Here is a 23,993-nt window from a genome sequence, read left to right as displayed (position 1 = left end):
ATACACCTACATACATCACATGTGCAGTATAATTAGCCCATTGTCTATTCAAGGTGTGTGAGTTAAGATTCATCAACCTATTACGCCTGCGTGCTTCTAACTACAAGTTCACTAGTTCACTCTCCGTAGTTCACCTTGCCCTATGACCCCCTGTCTCATAAAACAACTGGGAGGATGAGATAGGAAGTAGCACACTTCCTTTCAAGTCATCATCATCTTCTCTCCCCTCCACATTCCTTCAGACAGGCTTCATGGCTTGGTTGTTGGCCTCTCTGTTTCTCAATCACTGAGTTACTTCCTTCATTAAGATTGTCTTAAGAGGCCCTAGTGTGGGTATCTGGGCCTTCAGAGAGAGGAGGTGAATGGCACCACTTTTTAGGTAGTAGCATCCTGTCCTTGCGCTCCTCCAGCCCCGTTCAATTAGCATGGCCTTTGTGCTGTCATTTAGAATTTTTTTTTGTTCACGAAGTCTTTAAATGATTTCAGTCCTGATGTTTTATTGGGTCTGTTGACTGCTGCTCCACTGAAATTTGCTTCTCAGACAACATTTTTATCTGTTAGTATCTGATTTTATTTTAATTTCTAAAAAGTTTAGCATTGCAATTCTGTTTTTCCCCCTCTGTTATTAGATTAGAGCTTTTCCTTGGAAAAAGAGACATTAGGTTAGCTGATCAGATAACCCCCTACCTGTGTAATCCTAATCAAAGCTTGGATGGAGAAGGCATGAATGGTTTTGAGAAGCGTATTGGGCTTCTCCTTTGGTGAGACTTCTAAGCTGGGGAGTCTTGTGACCATATTGGGCAGAAATGGAAAGATTACACAGAGACATGTTGTCAGTGGCTGGTCGCCAAGGTTAATGGGGGATAGCACTGGATGCAGAAGGAATTACTTGGTTTTCCAAGGAACTTGGATGGTCAGTACTTGCTAGCTAGAGCCACCTTTCTTGAACAGGTGTTGCACCCCAAAGCATCAATAGGGTCTCCATGGTGAGAAAACAGAATAATGGACCAGTTGCTTGCAAAGCACAGTTTATCCCTGATTACCAGATATATTACACTACATAACAAGCCTAGGCACCCTTCCTTTCACTGAGCATGTGACTTGGAATGAACTCCAGAAACATCTGTGGTACAGGGGGTCCTGAAACAAAGTCTCAGTTGCATACATCTTTTGCAGGGATGGGGTGATGTATTGGCCAAAAAAAAAAAAAAAACCTTAAAGCATTAAAGCATTGCCACTGTGCTATCCAAGTTGGGGGTCTGAATACACAAACTTCTTATCTGTTCTATCATCTCTCAATTCAGGTATGTTTCTGAACTGTTATTTCTTGGTTGAGAGTATCTTGAGAGAACATTTCCTAACCCAAGTTGAGGCCCATGGGATCTGGCCTTATACTGAGGAGGCTATAAATCCGTGCTGACTGTCAGCAGCTCTCCAGGATTTTGGGCAGGGTTCTTTCCCTGCCACCTCTAGAGGAGCTGGGAGTGATCTGGGGACCTTGATAAGGATGCAAAGCTTTGCATCATAGCAGAATAATGTAAAAGATCAGGAAACCTACAAGTTTTTGTTTAAACATTTGCCATTTTCTCCTCTGCAGGGCTTTTTTAAGAAGGGGAAAGTGTTCCTGGAAATGGGGAAGCCATCAGAGGCTCTGTTGCAGTTCCAGCACTGCCTTACACTGAATCCCAGTTTCCATGCTGCTCAGTATGAGTTAGAAAAGGTAAACTCCGAATGGCCGCTTGGATTCATATTAAACACAGCTGATTGCATTGGCAAGAGCTTGAACTTTGCTTGCTAGGATTCCAGCAAACTAAGATGAAACTCACTGTGTTATAGAACATGTAATGTATAAGTTGTGCCTGAGCAAATTGTTTGAAAGCAAGGAACATCAAGATTTTTCCATTATTAAAATATGGGATAATCTCTTTGACCAGCTGTAAGACCAAATTAATACTTTAACTGAATTGTTACTTTATATATACTATGACCCCAAATGAATTTCTTCTCAGATGGCTTTTTTAGGTGTGTATGGCTACAGTTGAGTAAAAAGGCATATGCATTGCATCTTCATATAAGCTCCTATTTTGGCCTTTTGGCACCATTGTGTATGTATTCTATTATGCATATTGCTAGTAATCTATTAAGAGCTACAAAAAGGGTATCTTTGTTCAGAGAAAAGAAAAAAAAAACCTAGAAATAATACTGTCCTGCACTTTTAGTAGTATCACCCAAGACCACTGAAATCTGTGTTTGGCTAGCTTAACAAACCTCTGTGATGAAAGGGAGAAAGATGTACATTTAGCATTACTTAAAATTTAAGTTCTACCTTGTGCTATCTCTCTTTTCAAAAGTAAAGTAACAATTTTTCTCATTATCAGATTCTCACAGATGATGCCTCCCCTCTTCCAGGGACTGTTGTAGAACTAAAGAGTGATATTAGTGAGAACTTGAAAGGGTCTAATTCAGGGAAAGAGCTGACTTTGCTTGTGTCTCCGAAAGGAGAACCCCTACAGGTGAGTAGCACAGCCTGGTATCTCTACCAATGACAAGGGTGCTTTCAGGTGAGGCTTTTATCATGCCCTGCCTCATTCATGGAAACTCACATGGGCTCCTGTTATCCAGCCACTTCTGTCATTTTTCTTACTGAAAATTCATAGAGGGAAAGAAGATAAAATATTTGCACACTGTCTTCTAGTGGCTAGGACTTGGACTGGGTAAGTGCAAATCAGCAAAACTCAAGCTTAACAAAGTTCTTTGTTTCTGTCCTGAAACTCATTCCAACTTTAGTCCATATCAGATTGTGAGCTTTTCTTTTCTTGCGTGAAAATAGGCTCATGTTTTTTCTTAAAAAAAATAAGCATCATTTGTGTACATGTTTGAAATGTATACATTCTTCTCCCATTGTTTCAAGTATATTTATTCATAATCTTTAAAGTACATTTTTTCATGTATGTATGAATGCTGTTGAATGCATTCATCTTTCACCTGCAAATTGCATTGCAAACTTGGAAATCTGTAGACTTCAACCACACATTGCATCTTAGCCAGTGTTCTGCCCGGAAGGTGAAAACTGGAGAAATTTTGATCAAAAACAAAGTGAAACTAATTTATCATGATATCTATCTAGGGATCCTGCTTCTGGAAGCTCCCCAGGCCTAGAAAAGGGAGATGCAGATGGAATATCACTGCGGGGACCTTCACATGACCCCCCGTCCCATGAATGAGAGGTTCCTGAGCCGTGTTACCTGCCCGTGCTTATCACCAGAACTGCACATTGCCTCCCCTTTCCTTGGTGGAGTTCCTCTTTGCTTGTAGGAGCTCTCTGTGCAAACATCTGTGTGTGCAAAGAATGTCTTCTTGCATACCTTCATGCAGGAATGGTTTCAACAGTGGGTGAGACTAGGCCATGGGAGCCCATGAATCCCTTCGCCTTCACTAAACTCTTGGAGGGTTTGTGTGGAGAAACCTTACGTATGCACACAGCGTATGGACCAGCAGCTCACTGCTTGGACAATTCCCTGCTTGGACAATTCCCTTGGACATTCAACTCCTTGAATGCAGTCTGTCCTCACTGCAGAGTTAAGGATCTTAGGCAAAATGAGATAAGTGGAGAGTTGTTCCTAGGAAATGTTGTCCTGCAATAAAGTGCCCCTCAAAAAGTCAAGAAGTGTGTGTACACATGTGCTTGCCAAATGGGAATCTGACTACTGCAGGGAATCTAAAGAAGCTTTTAAAACTCATCTTTTTATTTTCTTTCATGTGTGTCTTTCTCGTTTTCCTCGGTCTTCTTGAAAAAGAGGTGTTTAACTCATTGTTTTTCTTAATAGGACTTGAAGGAAATTTGTCTGGGTGAAACCCTGTCTGATCACAGCCAGGCGGCACTTCCCTTGCTTGAGTGGTCAAAAAAGAGGTCAAGCTCAGATTTTTCTGCAAAGAAGGAAGGAGGTAAGGATAGATCTAGTGAAAAAAATGTCTGTAGGTCCATATTATTGACAAATGAGTTTCTTGTCTCTTTCTGTCTTGGAAAAATAATTAAAGATTTCTCAATTCACTTTCACCTAATTCTGTATGAGGCTATGGTAGCAGAAGTATAGTTGTCTAAATGACATCTGCCAGTTTTTACAGCTTGTATTAAAGTACGTATTGGAGGTGCAGAGATGCTATTTACATAATCTGCATGAGGAGTTATTTACATAATTTGCATGAGGAGTCTAACAACTGTTTTACCAGTGGGGTGCTAGTTACATTGCTAGTCATCTGGCCTTTCTAGGATTAGGATACAGTTACTTTGGGGTAGAGGAATTTGGAGGAAGGCTAGGGCAGGTTCGCCGAAATGGCTTCCAAAAGGCAGAAGGAAGTGTCCCAGGATGTTACCAGGTACCTCTGTCACAGAAAGTCAGGTGCACATTGCTGCGACCTCTGTGTTACCAAAGTTTTGCCACACTGTTCAGAAGCCATTGTTGTCTTGATACTGTCCCCACTCAACCCCGCATGATAGTGCCTGAAGTAGACCACTTCTTCAGGCTTCCTAGAAGGGCAGGTTCTGAGAATCTCAACAATTACAGAAGTACTTGCACACTCCTAGGGCAGAACTGTGTCAAGGGCAGGAGTCCCAGGAGATAAGGCGATGGCGTGTCCTATGACTGTGAAGTGCCTTCGGCGTCAGAGACGTTGGTGCCCCGGTTGCTGGAGAGCCGGAGAGCCGTCTTGCACTCTTGTCCTGTTTCTGGGTTTCCCACAAGGACTTGCTTAGCCACTGTGGGAACAAAATGCAGGATGTGCTGGGCCCTTGCCTGACCCAGCAAGGCTCCCCATAGCTTCCTATGAGAACATGCCAGGTCTGTGGCAAACACCACGGTTTTCTTGCAGCATTGTTTCTGGTCTGCTGAAACTGGGAGCTGCTCAAGGGATAGCCTGGGAAAGGGCTGCGACATGTAATGCCTTGGGGTGTCTCTGCCATGCTGCAAAGGTTAAAGAACAAAAGGGAGGCCATGCTGGGTCCGACCAAAGGCCTTAACTTGGCTAGTGGCCAGTTAGTGGCCTCTGGGAATGGGTGCAGTAGCGCCCTCCTGCTCTTTTCCCCCAGCCAGAGGGATTCAACAGCCGCCATAACTAGTAGTCCTTGTTGCTAAGTGGCTAACCCCCCTCACTGGGCCACTTCATATATTCATTGACATATATCTGGGTTTGCCACTGAGTTCACGTTCATGAGGGAAGCACCGTGAATCACGATTACTTGCGTCATGCAGGTACATGCATTCCATGCTGACTTCCATGATCTTGGGTGTCCATAAAGGGTATGACCCTTACCTGGTATAATTTTCCTTGCTGTTTCGATATAACGTGAGATCAGTGTTGGCCTTAAGAGTGCTAAACTGCAGGGACACAGAAGGTATGGGTTCCTTCTCTCAGATCTGGAACTTCATCTGTGTTGTCACAAACGTGTTGCAACATCGAAGCTCTTGGGATCGACCCTTCAGGCAGGGTGTGGTGGCGATGTGGTCAGTAGGTGACATTCAACATCTTCCTCTTACTTTTTCCTTTCCCATACTAGATTGGGAGAAAGGCGCATCAGCAGATACAATAGGAACAGAACCTGCTGAAGATTATCTACTAGACCTTGGAGGCCTTCTGAGTACATCAGATTTGGAATGTTCTCTGTGTATACGGTAAGTTTGTAGCAGCGTAGCAATAATGACTGTTGGATAAAGGCTCGCTTTAGCTTGTTATGGCAACTTTTTAAGAGTTTTTGCTTAATGTTATAGCCAGCTTTTAAAGCAGGCATGAGCAATTTATGCCCCTGAAGAGATGTTGGCCTGCAGTTGCATCGTCCCTCAACCATTGCAATGTTAGTATTGATGGGAATTGTTAAGGGTAGAAAGTAGAATGCAAGATATAAACGTATAAATTGGAGATTTAAAAGTATTCTGAAAATTTGGAAGCTAATTTTCTCAGTTTTTTTTTCTGAAGAGGACAAAAAGACCCAGAAACAATGAAATATGCGAACACTTCATTCCATAAGTATTACGTAGATGTGCTTTTGCTGTTCAGTTTCAGCACCTGTCCTTGCAGTGGCTCATCATTACATTGTTTTCTTGTTTCTTTGTGGCCTTTTCTCTTTCAAAGGAGGTTCCTGGAGCCTTCCCCAACCTGGTGTCCTCCAGCTGTTCTAAGTGCAACTCCCATCATCCCCAGGCCATGTTGGGAGTTGAGTCCAACACATCTGGAGGACACCAAGTTGAGAAAGGTTGGCATATTGCAAATGCATTTTCTTCTGCTCTAAAGTGGGTCAAGTTTTGGACTGCACAAGAACTATGCTCATTTCGTCCCCCACTTTTCCATGCATATACATATTTTTAGCACTTCTTCCTTTCTCCCCAATGAAAAGTCATACAAGGTTTTCTGTGTTTGATTAACTTAACCTCTTAACTCTTGTTCCCTTTGGAGTCTTGTATGGCAGCCTGGAGGTGGGCTCTGTGTTAGAAGTGGTAGGGGTCAGACCACATCTCCTCTCTTAGCTGTCCAATTAAACACATCTCTTGACTGACTCGTCTTAGATTAACCCTTTCTAACCCACCCTTTCTCCATCAGTCAAGGAAATGGTGAGGAGAAATATGAGCTCATGCCTGAGTTAATACTTTTGGGGATGAGCTCTGTGTGTAGATTTAAAAGCTTAATTCCCTCAAGCCAAGCCAACAGGCTGATGTTAAGGGGGATTTATGCCCCTAAGTCATTGTCTTTATTGCATTATCAGCTCTGTAAGCAAGGATCATCCACCTAAACTTTAGTTAAGGACAACTGCATGATTGTGTGTCAGTGGGGTTGAAGCAGTAGTTTTCTGGTATCCAGAATGGGGAAAAGACTAATGAAAAATGCTGCGTAATACAGAAGAAAAGCCACTAGTTGCCTGTGGTGGCTGCCAGTGTGTGTGATTATACACACTTACTTGAGAGTAAATTCTATTGTACTCAGTGAACTTACTTTTGAGTAAGAACATGTAAGATTGCAATGTGATTTGCACTGAACAAGAACAACAGCAACAACCCAGAAGCCATTTCTATTAGTGAAGGAGCCAGAAGTTGAGCCTTTTGAATGTCTGAATTTGAAATTGAAAACCTGGTTATGAAAGGATGGGTATACCAGGACAGGACCACAGGCAGGCCGACAAGCAGCATTTTGTATTCGCTTCCTCCCTCTGGACATCTCGGCTCTCTGGGAGTGCCCTCTTACTGGGTGTGATGGCATGAGGAGGTAAGTGACAGCGGCTTGCATCATGCCACATTGACACATGCTTACAGAGTGTAGTTATACACAATGCAGAAAGTTGTGGCTGCTAATGCACAGTGAGAATGCACACCGAGTACTTCTGTTTAATCAGAATCATTTTTTCCATGGGACAATTCATTTCATATCAACTGTAAGACAGTTCTGTAGATTGTGCCTCACTGCTTCTGTCCAGGCAAGCCTGGTCATTTCATTTCCTAATATTGCTTGGTCCTAATTCACTAAGAACCATCGAGAGTTCACCATTCTGGTCTGGAAATTATCTAATTTTATTTCTGGTTCATACTAGAAAAATAGGGATGGTTCTTACCCAGTATGCAGACTCAAAATATGCTATTAAGGTGGTTTTTCAGGACTACAGATGCAATAAATAAAGTCCTGTGTTACAGTCTAACATTTTAATTTCTGCTTATGTACACACAATTGTGGGGACTAGGTCTGCTTTTCAAGGTTGTTACCTCAGAATCTGCCTTAGAACTGAAAGAAGAGGTGGGTTGCAACTCTTAGCTAAACTTCCAAGGTCACGATGCCCAGCAATAAGCCAAGAGGCTGCCGAGAATCAGAGCGTGGCTGGTTTGGTGCGAAATTCTGTCGAACAAGTGGAGTTAGAGGATGATGGATGATTAGTTCCATAGTCTGGAGTCAGATCAAAAGAGCAGATTAAGTAGAATCTGATGTTCTCACCTTGTGACCCTGAGGGTAGACCCAACTCTGATGGAAGAAAGGAGAGAGATTCTGTTTGGAACCAACTTCATCACGTGAGCCACATTTGACTAACAGCTGATATTCTGACTTTGCTGGTGTGTTCGACTAAGAACCTCGTCAGTGCTCCTTTTGTATCACAAAGCAGCCTAGCTGGCCATCTTTAGCATAGTAAAGATGTCGCTAGAAGCCTTTTGTTTTGATTAGCTTGGAAGGAGAGTGTGGGGAAAAAGACTGGCCTCCCACAACAGTGCCTGTGGTGAGTCTCACTGGGGTCCCCAGTGTCAGTGGTCCTGTCTGGGATTGTGAGAGAGTGTCAGGTCTTGCCCACTGGCTACCTTGGTGGGTACGGCCAGTCACTATGCACTCGTTTTTCAGAAAGCAAACTCCGGAGGCCAAAAGAAAAGTAACTTGCCCAGGAACCAAAGTACAAAGCAGAGGTGGAGTCTGAGCTCCAGCATACAGATTACTCTTCTGAAAGAGGACGCTGGAGGACAGCATGCTGAAACCTGCTGACTTTCCAGTTATTTTTATTTACAAACATTCCTTGAGAAATACTGTAAGAGGAGAAGGGACAGGGAGCCTGGCAGCCACCAAGAGAGGTGTTGATGGGCACCACACGGGAGCCCCAGTACTTCACTTGCTTGAGTTGACAAGACTGTCAGTGGGACCTTTGTGGGCTGACGGGTGTGTGCACCATCACACGTCCTAGAGGGATCTTTCCCACGCTCTGTGTGGCGTGGCCTGATACTGACCCACGGGTACAGGAAATGGCCTCGTGGGCATGCTCTTGCTTGGGCCTCCTGTGGGGAAGCAGGACTGGACTCTCTCGAGGGATCACTCTCCCTCACCTGTGCCGCCTGGCATCAGTGCCAGCACAGGCGCAAGTCTGGAGCCTCATTCTTGCAAAGACTGAACTGTCCCCATGAGCTTTTTGGGCTCCTTCCCAGAAAGCTCGCTATATTTTAATAGGTTGCCACCTTTCAGTGACACCCTCACTGGAAGGGATACCAATCACAGAAAAGGGCACTTTTCCCTTAGCTGAGACCTGGCAAAACCTGGCTCTCCCGCTGAATGTTTTCCAGGGGTTGGCACTTCTAACAAATTGCCTGATGGGCTGATGGTGCAAGATGGAGAGAAAAGACAAGTTTTATGTAAGAGCTGGGAATTTTAGTGAACACACATGCGCACACATTTGAAACAATGCTGGGCAAATATTTTACTTTATTCCAAGCACAGGAATAACCCCTTCCCTATAACAATTTGAAGGGGACTGTGCCAGAGAGTTTCTTTGGAAGCTGACAGATGGAGTCGCTGGCATGTGGTTATAATCAGGCCTAGAGTCAGGATTTGACAAAGCTGGGCAGCTGTCCAGGGTCTATTGCCTCAGAGGGCCCTGACAGTTTCTAGGACTCTCTCACTGCCACTGCAGACCATCCTCTGGAGATTCACCATGGCAGGAGAATGTGGCCACTTGTGTCTGCCTGCCACCAATTGCCTGCCTCTGAGTGCATCCTTCTTCAGACTCAGACATTGTGCTGGTGGGAAATGCCTCACAAGAGACTCCCTGCCTTGCAGGACGGTCTCCTAGGCACTTCAGCAGCTAGGGGATTGGCCAGCATTCACACGCTTTGCATACTGAAGGTCCAGGTTCAATCCCCAGCATCATCTCCTAATAAGGTCAGAAAAGAATCCTGCCGGAAATCCTGGAGAACTGCTGCCAGTCAGGGTCAGCAGTACTGAGCTCCGGGGACCAATGGTCTGACTCGATGTAAGGTGGCTTCCTATGTTCCTGGGCTCCCCTGCAGGGCAGCTGCTCATCCTCTGTTTAGCCTGAGCATTAGAAGATGGGTGGCTGCCCTGGAAGAGCAGCATCCAGGAAGATGCTGGAGCATCTTGGAGCATCTCTCCAGTCATCACAATCTCTGTGCTGAGGAAGGGCCCAGTCGGCCAGACATTTGGTGGTGGGCAGCAGCAGGGGAAGGGGGAGTTGTGATAAGCTTCCAGATAGTAGCAGAACTTCAGTTATGTGTCAGCTTTGTTGGTCTTGTGGTGGTAGCAATCTCCTTCTCATGGTGAACATCTCCTCTTAAAGTCTGGCATTGTTGGAATTGGTCACTGCTGTGCAACTCTGCTGAGCAGATAAAATACAAGTAAACACATTTCCCATTCACCTGCTTTATAGGACACTGTAATTATCTTTGGAATTAGTACTATTCATATTTCAGAAATAAATCCCTGCGTGCTGTCAGACCTAACTTGGTGGATCCAGCTACTGAATTTGCTGCATTGTGTATGCTGTTGATGTATCAAACTTCCTTGCCCCTTCGCCTGTCCAAAGCAAATGTGCATTGCTGGGTATTGAAGATCTCCATTGTCCAGATGGGAAAAATAGAAGTCTCTCTGTTCAAAATCAGGGCAAAGGTACTGACAGCCGTAGAGACAATATCTCTTGCTCACTAGTTCTGCCCCCCACTTCTTGCACATGTCAACTTAGTGCTTCCCATCCAGTCCTTCATTGCATATCACAGCGCAAGCTGCACTAAGCTCCTGTGATGCTGACCTTTGCCTTCAGGGTGGCACGTGCTAGTGAGGGACGGTCTCTTCCTCTGCTTCTTCTGCAGGATGTTCTTTGAGCCTGTGACGACACCGTGTGGGCACACTTTCTGCAAGGAGTGTGTGGAGCGCTGCCTTGACCACAGGCCCAACTGCCCCCTTTGCAAGCAGAGCCTCAGAGAGGTAAGCTGTGGACCCGAAGGAAGCCCCACACCTGTCACTGGCTGGAGCTGTTCCTTCTGTTGGGTGGAGAAGAAGAGACTGGAGACTCTGGCTGGGGACCAGCTTCTTCCTTTCATAGATACAGCGGGTGGAACAGGCCTTCCTTGCCTCCTTCAGAGGGCCCCCCAACCCTGCAGAGCTGATCTGGGATGAAGAAGATCCGTCCTGCCAGCAGCATCTGCTCAGCAGAAGGAAGTTGGATCCAAGCGTTGCATGTTAGCAGGGACATTCTTTGCCCTCTAGTTTCACTGTTGAGTGGGATAATTATCGCTTAAGTGTTCCTAGGACAGGCCTTCGATGCTTCTGACTCCTGCATAAAAGGAATGGGCTCTGTCCGGTTTATGGCAGCGAGCACTGCCAAGATGTCTGCCTTTTGGGTTATAACTATTTTGCTGTGAAGAAGGGAGAGAGGGAAGGTGGGGTGAAGGAGATGTTTACCACTCATTTTGCACTGACGAATGGGAAAAATCGACAAGCCATTAGTAACGAACAGCAGCAGCAAAAATCACAGCTCTGTGTGTTGAGACCATGTGACAAAAGCTCTCAGCACCAAGTGCTGAATCAGAATGGATTTGATCCTTGTTACTATAACTGTGCATGGGCCATCAGGCAGCAAGCATTAAGGGTAAAATCTAGAGTAAGTCTTACTTAGAGTAGACCAACTAAAATAAATAGGACTTAAGCTGTTGCTTCAACTGTTGCATACTATATTGTGATCCACCCAGAGAACCTCATGGTTAATGGGACAGCATACAAGTCAAATAAATATTTGTGGATCCACTAGGTAGGACTTAGACTGAATTTGATTTATTTATTTGATTTATATCCAGCTTTTTACTTATGAACACAAAGTGGCTTACATCATTTTCCTCCTCCTGCTGTCAATCTTATCCCCACAACAAGAACCCCTTGAGGTAGGTTGGGCTGAGAGTCTGTGACTGACCCAAAGTCACCCAATTGGCTCCATGGCTGAGCAGGAACTTGAACCCAGGTCGCCTGAATCCCAGTCCCACGCTCTTAACCACTACACCACACTGGCTTTCCTTGAATTTTACCTTAAATGTTGATGTTGGGGTAGGGAAACAAGTGGAAGCACTTTCAATAAATGGGAAAACGTTCACTTGTGCTTTTGAGTTTCCAGTTCACAGGATCCTCTGAGCCAAAAATTTCCTCTCCAAAATTAATGCTGTTGAAAGGGGAAGTCTGTGACATGCCTCATTATGAAAAAGGGTAAACATGAGCAAACTATCCTCCTGCAAACAGTGAGGATTTCTTCTCTCAGACAAGTGTTAAAAGAATGGGAGAAATAGGGAGGGTTGATTCACACAGGCAAGCCAGCTGCATGTTTTCCCTTCTATAGGATCATGTGGGAAAGCAGCGTTAGCACCTATTGGATCCTAGGTGGCCGTTCTTGGTGTCGCACATGATCCTGCATGCAGCAGGCATTGTGCAGCGAACCAGCAGCAGGCTGGCGCCGCAGACTGCTTCCTGCAGTCTCTTGCCTGCGATCACCCTCGACAGACAACCTGCTATGAGCAGGGACGATTTCCTTCCTGTGCAAATGCTTCAGCCTGACAAGCTGCCCCCTTGTTTTGGCCTTTCCAGAGCTGCAGCTTTGTAGCAGCTGCCAGTTGATTACATCCCGTGTGGAGGAAGCAAGGAGGCCATGAGTTCTCTTTTGCCCCCTTCTCCCATTTCTTGGGAATTAAAGGTATTGCAATGCAAGACTCTGCTCAAGGAGTAGGAGCTGACCTTTAATGGGCTCTGTAGCTGACGAACTATTTCCTTAACTACAAAGCATAAAGAAGCAAAAACTTCCACATTTTTTCAAATTATTTTGGAAACATTGGAGAAGATTAACCTGATAGCTTTGAACAGAGGGCTCCTCTGCACAAGGGTTTAAACTGCCACTTTGCTGAGGCATCTTACATTTTCATTATGAGAGCAAAAATGCATCCTTTACATGCTTCCTCCACTGGAATGTGAGTTTAGCTGCCTTTCTATGTACAGGGTGGGCCAAAAGTACTGATCAGGGCATACAGTAGATGAATTGAAGGAGTTCGTCTCGAAAGCATTTATCGACATTTATCGACCAATCGACAGGGTGGGATTGGTGTCACAGTGTTGGGGACAAGTCCCTGCAATGTTGTGACATTGATGGAGGAGGTTTTGAGCAGCTGAATGACTAAACATGACCCAATCAGTACTGTATACCTACTTTTGGCCCACCCTGTATTCTGTTAAGCAACAACACAGTGGTGGTGTTAGGTAGCTGAAGCATAGCAGAACTGTGACTTTACTCAAGGTTTTGTTATGGTTTGAATTTTAATACCAGACTTTGCTCACCGAAAGTAAATAAATGAATAAATAAAGGTCTCAAAAAAGTCTGGAAAATACTAGAGAAGCCCGGAAGACTTCTGTGAATGAGAGATCACAAGCACACAATAAATGCCTTATGTAGGGAAGCATAGAGCCTCTGGTACTGGGGTGGATTCTGTGCTGTAGTTTTTCTTGCGAAAGCTAGACTACAACTTCCTGGGTGGGGGAGTGGTCTCACAATTTGAAAAGAAGAAAAACAAAGAGTGGTCCCTCTAAGACAGTTGTCCCCAAACTTTTTTGGACTGCTGTCCCCTTTCCTCTTGGGTAACAACCCTAGAACCCCTATGACTCTTTCTTTGTATTGGGTCTATTGCTCTACTGCAAATTTCAAACAGACGTCTTTCCGCTGCCTCCTGGGGGGCCTTACTGCCCCCTTTGGGAATCACTGTTCTAAGACATCCAGTTAAAGGTGTGCTATAGGCACTTTCTCTGAAAAAAAATCTGGAGAGCCTGGTTTAAAAGGAGAACCTAGACATGGAGAATGGAGAGAACCAGAGGGATGCCATCACCCCCGGATATAAACCGCCCAGGAAGTACTGGAGTGGGGAGGAATTTGCACAGTTAGAGTAACTGTGAAAAAGTGCAGCTAATATGATCTAAGGGCTCCCCTCTGAAGAAGACGAAAACAAAAAGCTTGTAATGGGAGACATGATAGAGCTACACAAAATTAAATATGGGATAGAGATTGTTGATAGTGAAACATTTAGCTCCGTTTCTTGAGAGCCACTGTGGGACCCAGCCCTGGTTAAGAGTGCAGGACTAGGACCCACCAGAGTCCCCACCATGGAGCTCAATGGGTGACTTTGGGCCAGGCACAGACTCTCCGCCCAGCCTACCTTGCAGGGTTCTTGTGAGGGTAAAGGTAAGAATTATATAAGCCGCCTTGAGTTCCTTGAAAGGAAAGAAGGCCAGATAGGAATGTTATAAATATATATATATGTAAAGTAGAACCTGGGTAAACCCATGAAGCTGATGGATGACATGAAAGGAAGCACATCTTCACTTCTGCATGTATTTTAACAATGGAAGTTAGTTGCTCACGATGTGGTGACGGCCACTAATTTGGATGGCTTTAAAAGAGGATTGGCCGAATCCATGGAGAGAGGCCTATCACTGGCTGCTAGTCTCCTGCTGATTGGGCCTTCAGAAGCCAAATGGCTGTGCACTCCACTTTCTGGGGAACGAAGCGGGGCTGCACTTGCGTTCTGCTTGTGCCTCTCTTGTGTGCTGCTGTTTGGCCACTGTGTGAACAGAACACTGGGCCTGATCTTCTCCTACCTGCTCAATACGTCTTGCCTTTGGTTTCTTCCAGTACCTGAGGGCTGGGAAATACAACACCACTGTGCTGCTGGAGGAACTCATGACCGCTGTCTTTCCCTCACAACTGGCAGAAAGGAAGTTGGTCCACCAGGCTGAAATGACAGAACTTTCAAAGTAAACAGAGGCCTGTGTGTGTGCGCGCATGCATAGTATGGGAAGGGGGTTGTCATCTCACTATAGTTTCAAGTAGCATAATACTATACATGTCTGCTTGGAATTAAGCCCACTGAGCCGAATGGGGCTTGCTTCCAGGTATGTGTGGATAAGATTGTAATGTTCCCAATCTGGTCCCCCACCCCAGATATTTTGAACAATACTTTGTGGCTTTTCTGTTGGGACTGATGGGAGTTGGGGGTCCATGGGGGGCATGAGATTGGGGAAGAATGTCACAGGTGGGTGATGATGCTTTTCCCAAGAAAAAAGGCATCCACAGTGGTCTTAAAAACTCAAGCCATGTTCAGCCTAGGAAATCTACAGCAGCATCTCGGATGTACCAAGTTCAGGAATGGGGACTGATGAGACCACTCATGTTCTCTCTAGTGTAGGTTCTCCTTAGTTTCTTTTAGTATAGTTGTATTGCAATTTACAGTTGTAAGTTCACAGTTTCCTCACTATGTAATCCATGAGTTTGATCAATATTATCCACCCTGGAAACTAGCAAAAATTATAATTTCAAATTATAGGAGGAAATGAGGCGCTCCACAACCTTATATTCATCCTTCTCGCTGTCCCCTTCTTCCGTAAGGGAGGCTCTGCCACAGCACTGCAGTTTACATGCCCCGTGCCTGTTGGAAGAATGGCATGTCTAGAGCGCTGAAAGCAAGGGGCTCTGTTGGCATGAGGGGACCTGATAGCCCCTCATGTTGGAATCACAAGGCGCATGATTCCGTGAGCATGGCATCCGGGCCCCTTGTTGCGTTGGGACTGGGGGAGGCCCTCCCCTTGTGTCTGTGCTGCTGGGCGAATGCATCCAGGGGAGGTGGGGAGTTCTCTGCAGGGCCATTTAATGGGGAATGAATGACAGGTGCCAGGCAGGGACCGAAAGGTGGGGGTAGAGTGAGCCCTGATAGGCCCTGCACATACAGAAGATATTAAGAGGGTATAGCAGTGACCGAAAACTCATATTCTGCATTCAGCTCTTGTCATTTTGTTAAGAGAAGCACTTTACAGCTGCCTAGATTACTCTTGTGTGAGGGCTGTTATATCAGCTGCACAATTTCATTGGGCAGTAATGGGGAAGTTCAGACCCAGCTGGCCCAATTTGACCCTTGCAGGCGACTTCTGCAGATGGCCACACCCTTCCTCCTGTTTCCTTTTCCCCACTCACCAATCCTTTGGTTGTTTCCTGACTTTTGTGCAGTTTTCTTTTCTAAAAGGTTGAAATACCTCTGTTAAGTGTTAGCTGTCAGCAGTAAGAGCTTTAAGGAGCAATATGCTGGTATTATTGTATTTTTCCCTTGGCCCCAACATACTTATTTCCAGTCCCACCCACCACAGAATTATGGCCCCCGAGGCTTCTCTGCAACTGAAGTGAGGTTTCCATCCAGGTCATAGAATATATGCGTAAAAGATGGCTGGTGGAGCTTCCTACCCTTTTGCATTCCTGTGTATCCACGCTGAAGACATGTGATCATGCGGCTTCCATCTTCCTTCTGCAGCCTGACCAAGAATATCCCCATCTTTGTGTGCACAATGTCATTTCCAGGCATTGTGTGTCCCCTTCATGTGTTTGAGCCCCGCTACCGCCTCATGATGCGAAGATGTCAGGAGACAGGCACCAAGATGTTTGGCATGTGCATGTTTGAGAACGGGAAGAGGTAAGTGGCCCGTTTTGAGCTGGCTGGTCCTCACGCTCGGGGCAGGCTTCTTCCAGGCCCACAGTCAACCTAACAGTTCTGCGGAGGTGCCAGAAAAGTAGAGCAAGGAGCTAATCTGATCTTCATACTGTATTTTTCCCTCTATAAGACACCCCCATGTATAGGACACCCCCCACTTTTCTTACCGATCTCCGAGCGAGCAAGCTGCTGCTGCGCATGTGTGTGCGCACCCACTGCCTTGCTGCCTCCCCACGCCTGCCTCTCCCCCGAGCATGCCCTGATCACGCCAGTCTCCCTCCCCATTGTGCCCGTGGTTCTCCTCTCAGCCCCCCATGTATAAGATGCCCCTCCATTTTTAGATAAATATTTTAAAGAAAAGTATTGTCTTATACATGGAAAAATACGGTACTTCACCTTCAGTATAACTTAACTGGGAGCTGCTACCAATTAGCAAAAATGGAAAAAATAACAGGAATAACCCACTAGTGGAAAACAGAAATAAGCAATAGCATAAATATTCTTACCATTTAATTATAGAGCTAGAGGGGGCTCGTTAGGCCATTGAGAGACACACGCCTCTCCATACATTAGCCCTGTGCATGGAAGGAAAGTGCGAATAGAACTTTTGGCAATAAATATTCTGGACCAGATCAAATGGGCCTTAGGAAGTCTTAGCAACAACAAAGCTAATGGAGGAGACAGCTGAGCTATTCAGAATCCTAAAAGACAATGCAGTTAAAGTGCTTCACTCAATATGCCAGAACATTTGGAAAACTCAGCAGTGGCCACAGGATTGGAAAAAGTCAGTCTATATTTCAATTCCAAAGAAGGGCAATGCCAAGGAATGTTCAAACTACCACACCATTGCACTCATTCCACATGCTATCAAAGTTTTGCTCAAAATCCTACAAGCTAGGCTCCAGCAGTATGTGGACTGAAAAGTACCAGAAGTACAGGCAGGATTTCGAAGAGGCAGAGGAACTAGAGATCAAATTGCCAACATACGCTGGATCATGGAGAAAGCTAGGGAGTTCCAGAAAAACATCTACTTCTGCTTCATTGACTTTGCTAAAGCCTTTGATTGTGTGGATCACAACAAATTGTGGCAAGTTCTTAAAGAGATGGGAGTACCAGACCATCTTATTTGTCTCTTGAGAAACCTGTATGTTGGTCAAGAAGCAACAGTGAGAACTGGACACGCAACTACTGATTGGTGCAAAACTGGGAAAGGAGTACGGCAAGGCTGTATACTGTCGCCCTGCCTATTTAACTTATATGCAGAGCACATCATGTGAAAGGCGGGGCTAGATGAATCACAAGTCGGAATTGCTAGGAGAAATATCAACAACCTCAGATATGCAGATGATATAACTTTAATGGCAGAAAGTGAAGAGGAACTAAAGAGCGTCTTGATGCGGGTGAAGGAGGAGAGAGCAAAAGTTGGCTTCAAACTCAACATTAAGAAAACTAAGATCATGGCATCCAGTCCTATCACTTCCTGGCAAATCGATGGGGAAGAAATGGAGGTAAGCGGCAGATTTTATTTTTTTGACTCCAAGATCACCGCAGACGGTGGCTGCAGCCAAGAAATTAAAAGACACTTGCTCTTTGGGAAGAAAGCTATGGCAAATCTAGATAGCATACTAAAAAGTAGAGACATCAACCTACGGACAAAGGTTTGTATAGTCAAGGCTATGGTTTTTCCAGTTGCAATGTATGGCTGTGAAAGTTGGACCATAAGGAAGGCTGAGCTCTGAAGAATTGAGGCCTTTGAATGGTGGTGCTGGAGGAGACTCCTGAGAGTCCCTTGGACCGCAAGGCGATCAAACCGGTCAGTCCTAGAGGAGAATCAACCCTGACTGCTCTTTAGAAGGCCAGATCCTGAAGATGAAACTCAAATACTTTGGCCACCTCATGAGAAGGAACAACTCACTGGAGAAGACCCTGATGGTGGGAACGATTGTCGGCCAAAGGAGAAGGGGACAGCAGAGGATGAAGTGGCTAAATGGAATCACTGGGGCAGTGGATGTGAGCTTGGGTGGACTCTGAGGGATGCTGGAGGACAGGAGAGCCTGGAGCAATGTTGTCCATGGAGTTGTGATGGGTTGAGCACAACTTTGCAACTAACAACAACAAAATTCTGGCCCAGAGGATCAGAATAGTCCCAGAGGATTCAGACAACATGCTAACCCACACTCAGTGGTTATTGTTAAACATGGGTTATTGTGTTGTCTAAACCCAAGTGAGCTAACAAGTCATGACTTGTTAACACTCAATAATCCATGGTTTGTTGTTGTGTTCTGAATTGTGGGCTGTTCAGGATTAACACATCATAGTTTGTTAGCATGGTTATATTCAGACAACATAATACAACAACCCAAAGTTCAACAAAAGTCCACACTCGGCCCATACTCAACCCTTGAGTGTGTGCCAGTATGTTGTCGGAACCCTCTGGGACTATTAGATGGTTCAGAATACTTCCTGCCAGTAAGCCGTATTCATACTTCCGTTCCATGTGGCATTGCGTGTTGTTGGAACCCAGTCATTGTGAATATGTTGCTTATCTGCAATCAGCAGGTGTTTAGTAAACACAGAAGATACAGGGTGCTTCCCTCATGGGCTACAGCTTGGAATCAGCAAGGTATGTCAAATGCAAAGGCAGTTGTGATGGCCGTAAGAAAAATCCCAAAATCCTTATTTGTGTGATACTTTATTAGGCCAACACAAAGATCACCAAAAATGTGGGAGCTTATGAGGTCACCACCTCGCTTCATCAAGGAAGGCGTTACAAAGTGTAGGGTGATGGGGGTGAGTATGGGCACAAGAAGGCATCACTTACTGGATGTTGTAGGCAGGAGGACTGCGTAGCCAGGTTCTTAAGAAGGTACGCAGGGAGAAGGGTTGTAGACATTCGGTTTGAGTTCTGCCCAAGGATGTGGTGGTTTTTGTGCCCTTAAGAAAGAAGAAGGCATTTTGGTCATGACTGTGCTTATTCACAAGGGGCAGGTCTGCTCATAGCAGCTGCATTTGGGATGAGCCAGGGCAAGCCACAGAGCCAGGGCAAGCCTTTTCTCTCTGGCTCAGCTCCTAACCTGCAGAACAGATGACAATAATGTTGTTTTCCAGCTTTGTGAAGAGGAACTGTAGCCCTACAGTGGCCACACAGTTTTGGAATAAGTAATAGCCCAGGACTGAAGTCATCAAGCCTTGTGAATAGAGTTTTCTTCTAAGTGTGTCCACCCTAAATAACTTTTCTCTCTCTTCAGCTTTGCTGACTATGGCTGTGTGCTGGAGATCCAGAAAATAGCATTCCTGCCTGACGGACGATCTTTGGTGGACACGATAGGCAAGCGGCGGTTCCGGGTCATGAGTCGTGGGCACAGGGATGGCTACAACACCGCTGATATTGAGTACCTGGAGGATGAGAAGGTGAGCGGTCCCATGTGAGCTGTGCCATAGAGGCTGTGGTTATGGCATCCTTAACATGCCACGCCACACTTGAGGGCATGGCATTTCCTCTGGCGGAAAAAGTTTGTGCTCCACTGGCTGGCTTGACTTACAGGCCACCTTTGCCAAGCTGGAAGGCCCGGCAGAGCACTGGCTTCGCATGCAGAAGACCCTGGCGTCTTCAAGTCGGACTTGGAGGGACCCCGCCTGAAAAAGTGGAGCGCCACTGCCAATCAGCGTTGACATTCCTGCACTAGACAGACCAGCGGCCAGACTAGATCTGGCAGCTTCCCATATTATTTTGCAGGGTGCCTGAAATGGTTGTTCATGTTACTGCACCACTAAATGGTTGCACTGAGAGAAGCGTCATATTGGTTAAAGGGCCAGTGCAGAAAAGATGCAAAGTAAGTGATCCAAACAACTAAGGAAGTTCATCTAAATTATTACCCTGTCTTTTAACTTACTAATCGAATATACAGTGGTGCCTCATACTTCGAACTTAACTCTGAATCATTCAAAGTCTGAATCATTTTTCCCATTAGAAATAATGCAAAATGAATTAATCCGTTTCCAGACTCTAAAAAATACCCGTTTTGATAAACTAAAACAGCAAATGTGGCCTCCTGAAACAATTAAGTTCAAGATGATATGTGAGGTGTGATCAAAAAATAAGGTGCATGTTTAAGTAAAATATTACAATAAAAGACACATTTCCATTAACCCCCCCCCCCCCCCCAAAACACTCCCCTTGCTTTGAAAACTCTTTCCCCATTGTTCTGGCCACTTTCTGAAACTGTTCTTGAAGTCCTCTTTTGTGAGTGTCTCTAGCTGGGCTATCGTGGCTGCTTTAATGTCCTGAACAGGGCGTGTGGTCCCAGATGGGTTGCAGCAGCAGCTATAGGAAGCTTCTCAACCCCACCACACACAAAGAACCAACATGTCCCCCTCCATTACAGCGGGGAAGAGGAGGAGCTGCCCCTCAGCGTGCTCTTCCTCTATGCAGTGGGTCGCCGGAGTGTCTTCACCCCCTTGGTGAACAATGAGCAGGGGCAGCACAGAGCCGCTCTCAGCACGCACCTGGCACGCTTCCTCCTTTGCTCAATGCCCCTGCTCATTGTTCGTGAAGGCAGCAAAGACACTCCTGCAATCTGCTGCTCATAGAGCCATCCGGACCAGTAGCTACTGACAGCCTTCTCTGGGAATTGGTCTGATCCTCTCTTAAAGCCATCTAAATTGGTGGCCGTCGTTTCATCTCGTGGAAGGGAATTCTGCTGCTTAGCTCTGCACGGTGTGAAGGAGCTCTTCCTTCTCTTTGCCTGGAATTTCCCACCAATCAGCTTCATGGGATGACTCAGGTTTCTAGCATTATGAGATAAAAATGTTTACCTGTCCACTTTCTCCACACCCTGCATCAGTTTGTACACCTCATGACTCCCATCACGTGCATTTTCTCTAAGCCTTTCCTTACAGAGGAGCTGCCCAGCCCCTTGATCATTTTGGCCTCACTTTTATGCCCTTTTTTTCAGTTCTACCACAGTCCTTTTCAGATACCGTGTCCAGAACTGTGCATAATATTCTAAGTGTGGTTGCACAACAGATTTGTGTAATGGAAGTATGACTGTGGAATTTTATTTTCAGTTCCTTTCCTAATTATGCCCAGCCTGGAGTTTTCCTGCTCCATGCATCTTGTTTCTGTGTAGCAACATTACTGAGTTTATCTCAAATCACTTGTGTTTATTTTTGGCTTTTACCGCGCTCTGTCTCCATCATGCTCGTCTGCTCTAAATACCCAGTCCAGTGCTTGCCCTGTTCTTTCTCCATTGCCTTCCTGATATCTTCCTTCTACTGATCTCTTGGAGTAGGTGGAAGGAGAAGAACTGGCTGAGCTTCAGAAGTTGCATGACTACACATACCAGCTAACACAGAGGTTTTATGACCATGGGGACACCACCTTCAGACAACTCCTGATGCATCATGGACCTCTTCCCGAAAAAGAGGCAGATATTCAGGTAATGCCACATGCTCTTGCTCTCTTCCCCCACCCCAATGCACCAGCCGAAGCATTTTTGGGGTTTTCCAGGTGGCCACACCCCTTTCCCTCAACAACCAATTGTTTGGCAGTTTCCTGGATTTTGTGCAGTCCCCCCCCCCCCATTCTAAAAGGTTGAAATGCCTCTGCTAAGGCCTACTTATCAGCAATAAGATCTTTAAGCTAAAATTGATTCGTATTTTAGCCTCTACTGCTAACAACCACTCTGGAATGGTCCCCCAAGAGCTTCCTTAAAATTAAATTCTGCACTTGGGATGAAGGGGTCCAACTTTCTTTTCCATTTGAATGACTGATTGATTGGTTGGATTCTTATCCCACCTCATTAGCCAGGAAGGCTCCCTGTGTGGTTTACAAGATTATAAAATATACAATAAAAGTGCAATGTTAAAAATGACAAATGATGTGGCACTAAAATCCAGCAATCAAAAAACCAAGCGCCATTATAAAACTTCACAAAACCTCTGTTTTTTTTGCCAACAAAGTCATAATAATAAAGCAGCAGATTATAAAACAAGATGTAAAGCATAATGGAGTGGGAGAAATGGAACAAAAAGCCAGGAGGTGAGAGCTCCAGAGGCCTCTAGTGGAAAGCAGCATGGTAGCCCCACTGTGTGCGCTGGAAAATCAGAGCGGCCTGGGTTCTCGGACAGGTGTGCATGGCTGCCGTGAGCTGCAAAGTCTCCTGCACTGACAGGCATCCTGCCACTCATGACCCCCTTCTGAACGCTTCTTGCAGAATATCAGATGCTCACATATACGAGCCATGCTGACCACGCACAAAACACAGCACAATAGTGTGAGGCACCAAGAGTTACCAGTAGGCAGCATGTGCTAGTGAGGCAACACTCACACACATTACGGTAGTGCAAACTACTGGGCTGGTTTTAAAAGCTCTGGAAAATTGGCCATGGGCCATGAAAGAGCACTGATTCTTGCTCTGCACTGGAAGCTCTGTTCGACTGCTCTTCTGACTTACTGGTTCAGCCTACCTACCATGTGAGTGCCCCATTCCGTAGCTGATACTGTGCTTTTCACATCGCTGATCCAGCCAGCTGTACCGTGGGGTATAAAGCTTCCTGTCAAGTAATTTTTTCAGTTTCGAAGTAGCATCGCTTTTTAAAGAGCCCAAATACAATATCATCCTTTGCATCCTGTGGTTAATTTGTTCCACCTTACCGTGAGCCTAGTGAGGCGCAAGACGTTAAGAACAGCTCTGCTATGGGGAATAACATAATAGGGCATAATTCTAGGCATTTCGCTGCATTGTAGGAGCACAGGGCTGACAAGCTGAGAATCCTACCTGTACAGATGCCTGTTGGCCTTCACCAGTTGTGGAGACCATAGTGGATGTGGTCCTCCTGATGTTTTGGCCTGCAGCTCCCATAATCCATCATCTCTGGCTATGTTGGTCAGGACTGATGGGGCTCAAGTTGCCTAACCCTGTTATAGGTAATAGTTCAATTATTATTTTGTGGCATGCATTAGCATGCTTCTAAGTTTACAATAAAGAATTGGATTCTTGAAACTAAAGGATTAAGACAAAGAGACCTGACTCAGCATTACCAAGAGTTCAGCTTCCATTTAGATATCTAAATATCTAAGCATCCAAAGCATCAGATCTTTCTCCTATTTTCTTTATTAAGAAATCTTGAGAGGTGCTTATCATGATAGGTTAATCTTCCTCAACTGTGGAAACTGGAAAATATAATAGTTGAGCATCTTATATCCAGTTGTTACTGGCCACTCAAGAACACTTAGAGTCAAAGATTTGAACCCTAGTCCACTACATTTAATCCCTGGACATCTTTGATCAGCTAAGAAGAGATTTACAGAAAGCTGGCGTGCTTGTGTATCGGTCCAAATGGACCATGTATGCTTCTGTTTGGTTTCTCATCTTTACTCAGGTTGATGTTTCTTGCCCAAGCCTATTTCTGGAGCTTGTTTAAAATGTGTGCACACTGCTAAATAGATGAACTCATCTAGTCAAAGCACTGAATGTTACATTTGTTATGGCTTCTGGGGAATCCTGGAAGTTGTAGGGCTTTTTTTCTGTCGAACAATGCATAAGATTGCACCTGAAGTTGTTAAAAAAAGAAGGAAAATAAGTGCCTTTCCCCCCTTTACATGTATATAGTTCATTATTTTGTCAGAGTTTCTTCTACCCCACATGCAGGCAAGTGAGTTGGGTATGGCCCAAGAATCTGAACTGTGTGAAT

At 45.3% G+C, this 23,993-nt stretch overlaps 1 protein-coding gene across 3 annotated transcripts in view; it reads left to right on the top strand.

Annotated features, from left to right (window-relative positions):
• Window positions 1-23,993, top strand: part of LOC123033976 (LON peptidase N-terminal domain and RING finger protein 1-like) — a 41,902-nt gene that overhangs the window by 13,549 nt on the left and 4,360 nt on the right. For 2 of the 3 annotated variants that reach the window (XM_044450959.1, XM_044450958.1), the window contains 9 exons: window positions 1,598-1,720; window positions 2,379-2,513; window positions 3,828-3,945; window positions 5,555-5,669; window positions 10,611-10,725; window positions 14,456-14,577; window positions 16,086-16,280; window positions 19,547-19,709; window positions 21,590-21,736. In XM_044450959.1, coding sequence (XP_044306894.1) covers window positions 1,598-1,720; window positions 2,379-2,513; window positions 3,828-3,945; window positions 5,555-5,669; window positions 10,611-10,725; window positions 14,456-14,577; window positions 16,086-16,280; window positions 19,547-19,709; window positions 21,590-21,736 — 1,233 coding nt within the window. The remainder of the gene's footprint in view (window positions 1-1,597; window positions 1,721-2,378; window positions 2,514-3,827; window positions 3,946-5,554; window positions 5,670-10,610; window positions 10,726-14,455; window positions 14,578-16,085; window positions 16,281-19,546; window positions 19,710-21,589; window positions 21,737-23,993) is intronic. The other variant, XM_044450960.1, reaches the window with a different exon arrangement.

This window comes from Varanus komodoensis, unplaced genomic scaffold (assembly GCF_004798865.1).
Source record: "Varanus komodoensis strain SLA01 unplaced genomic scaffold, ASM479886v1 scaffold6_1, whole genome shotgun sequence".
In the NCBI taxonomy this organism is placed as follows: domain Eukaryota; kingdom Metazoa; phylum Chordata; class Lepidosauria; order Squamata; family Varanidae; genus Varanus; species Varanus komodoensis.
Note: the sequence above shows the minus strand (reverse complement) of the source record. Positions and strands in the feature narration are given on the sequence as shown.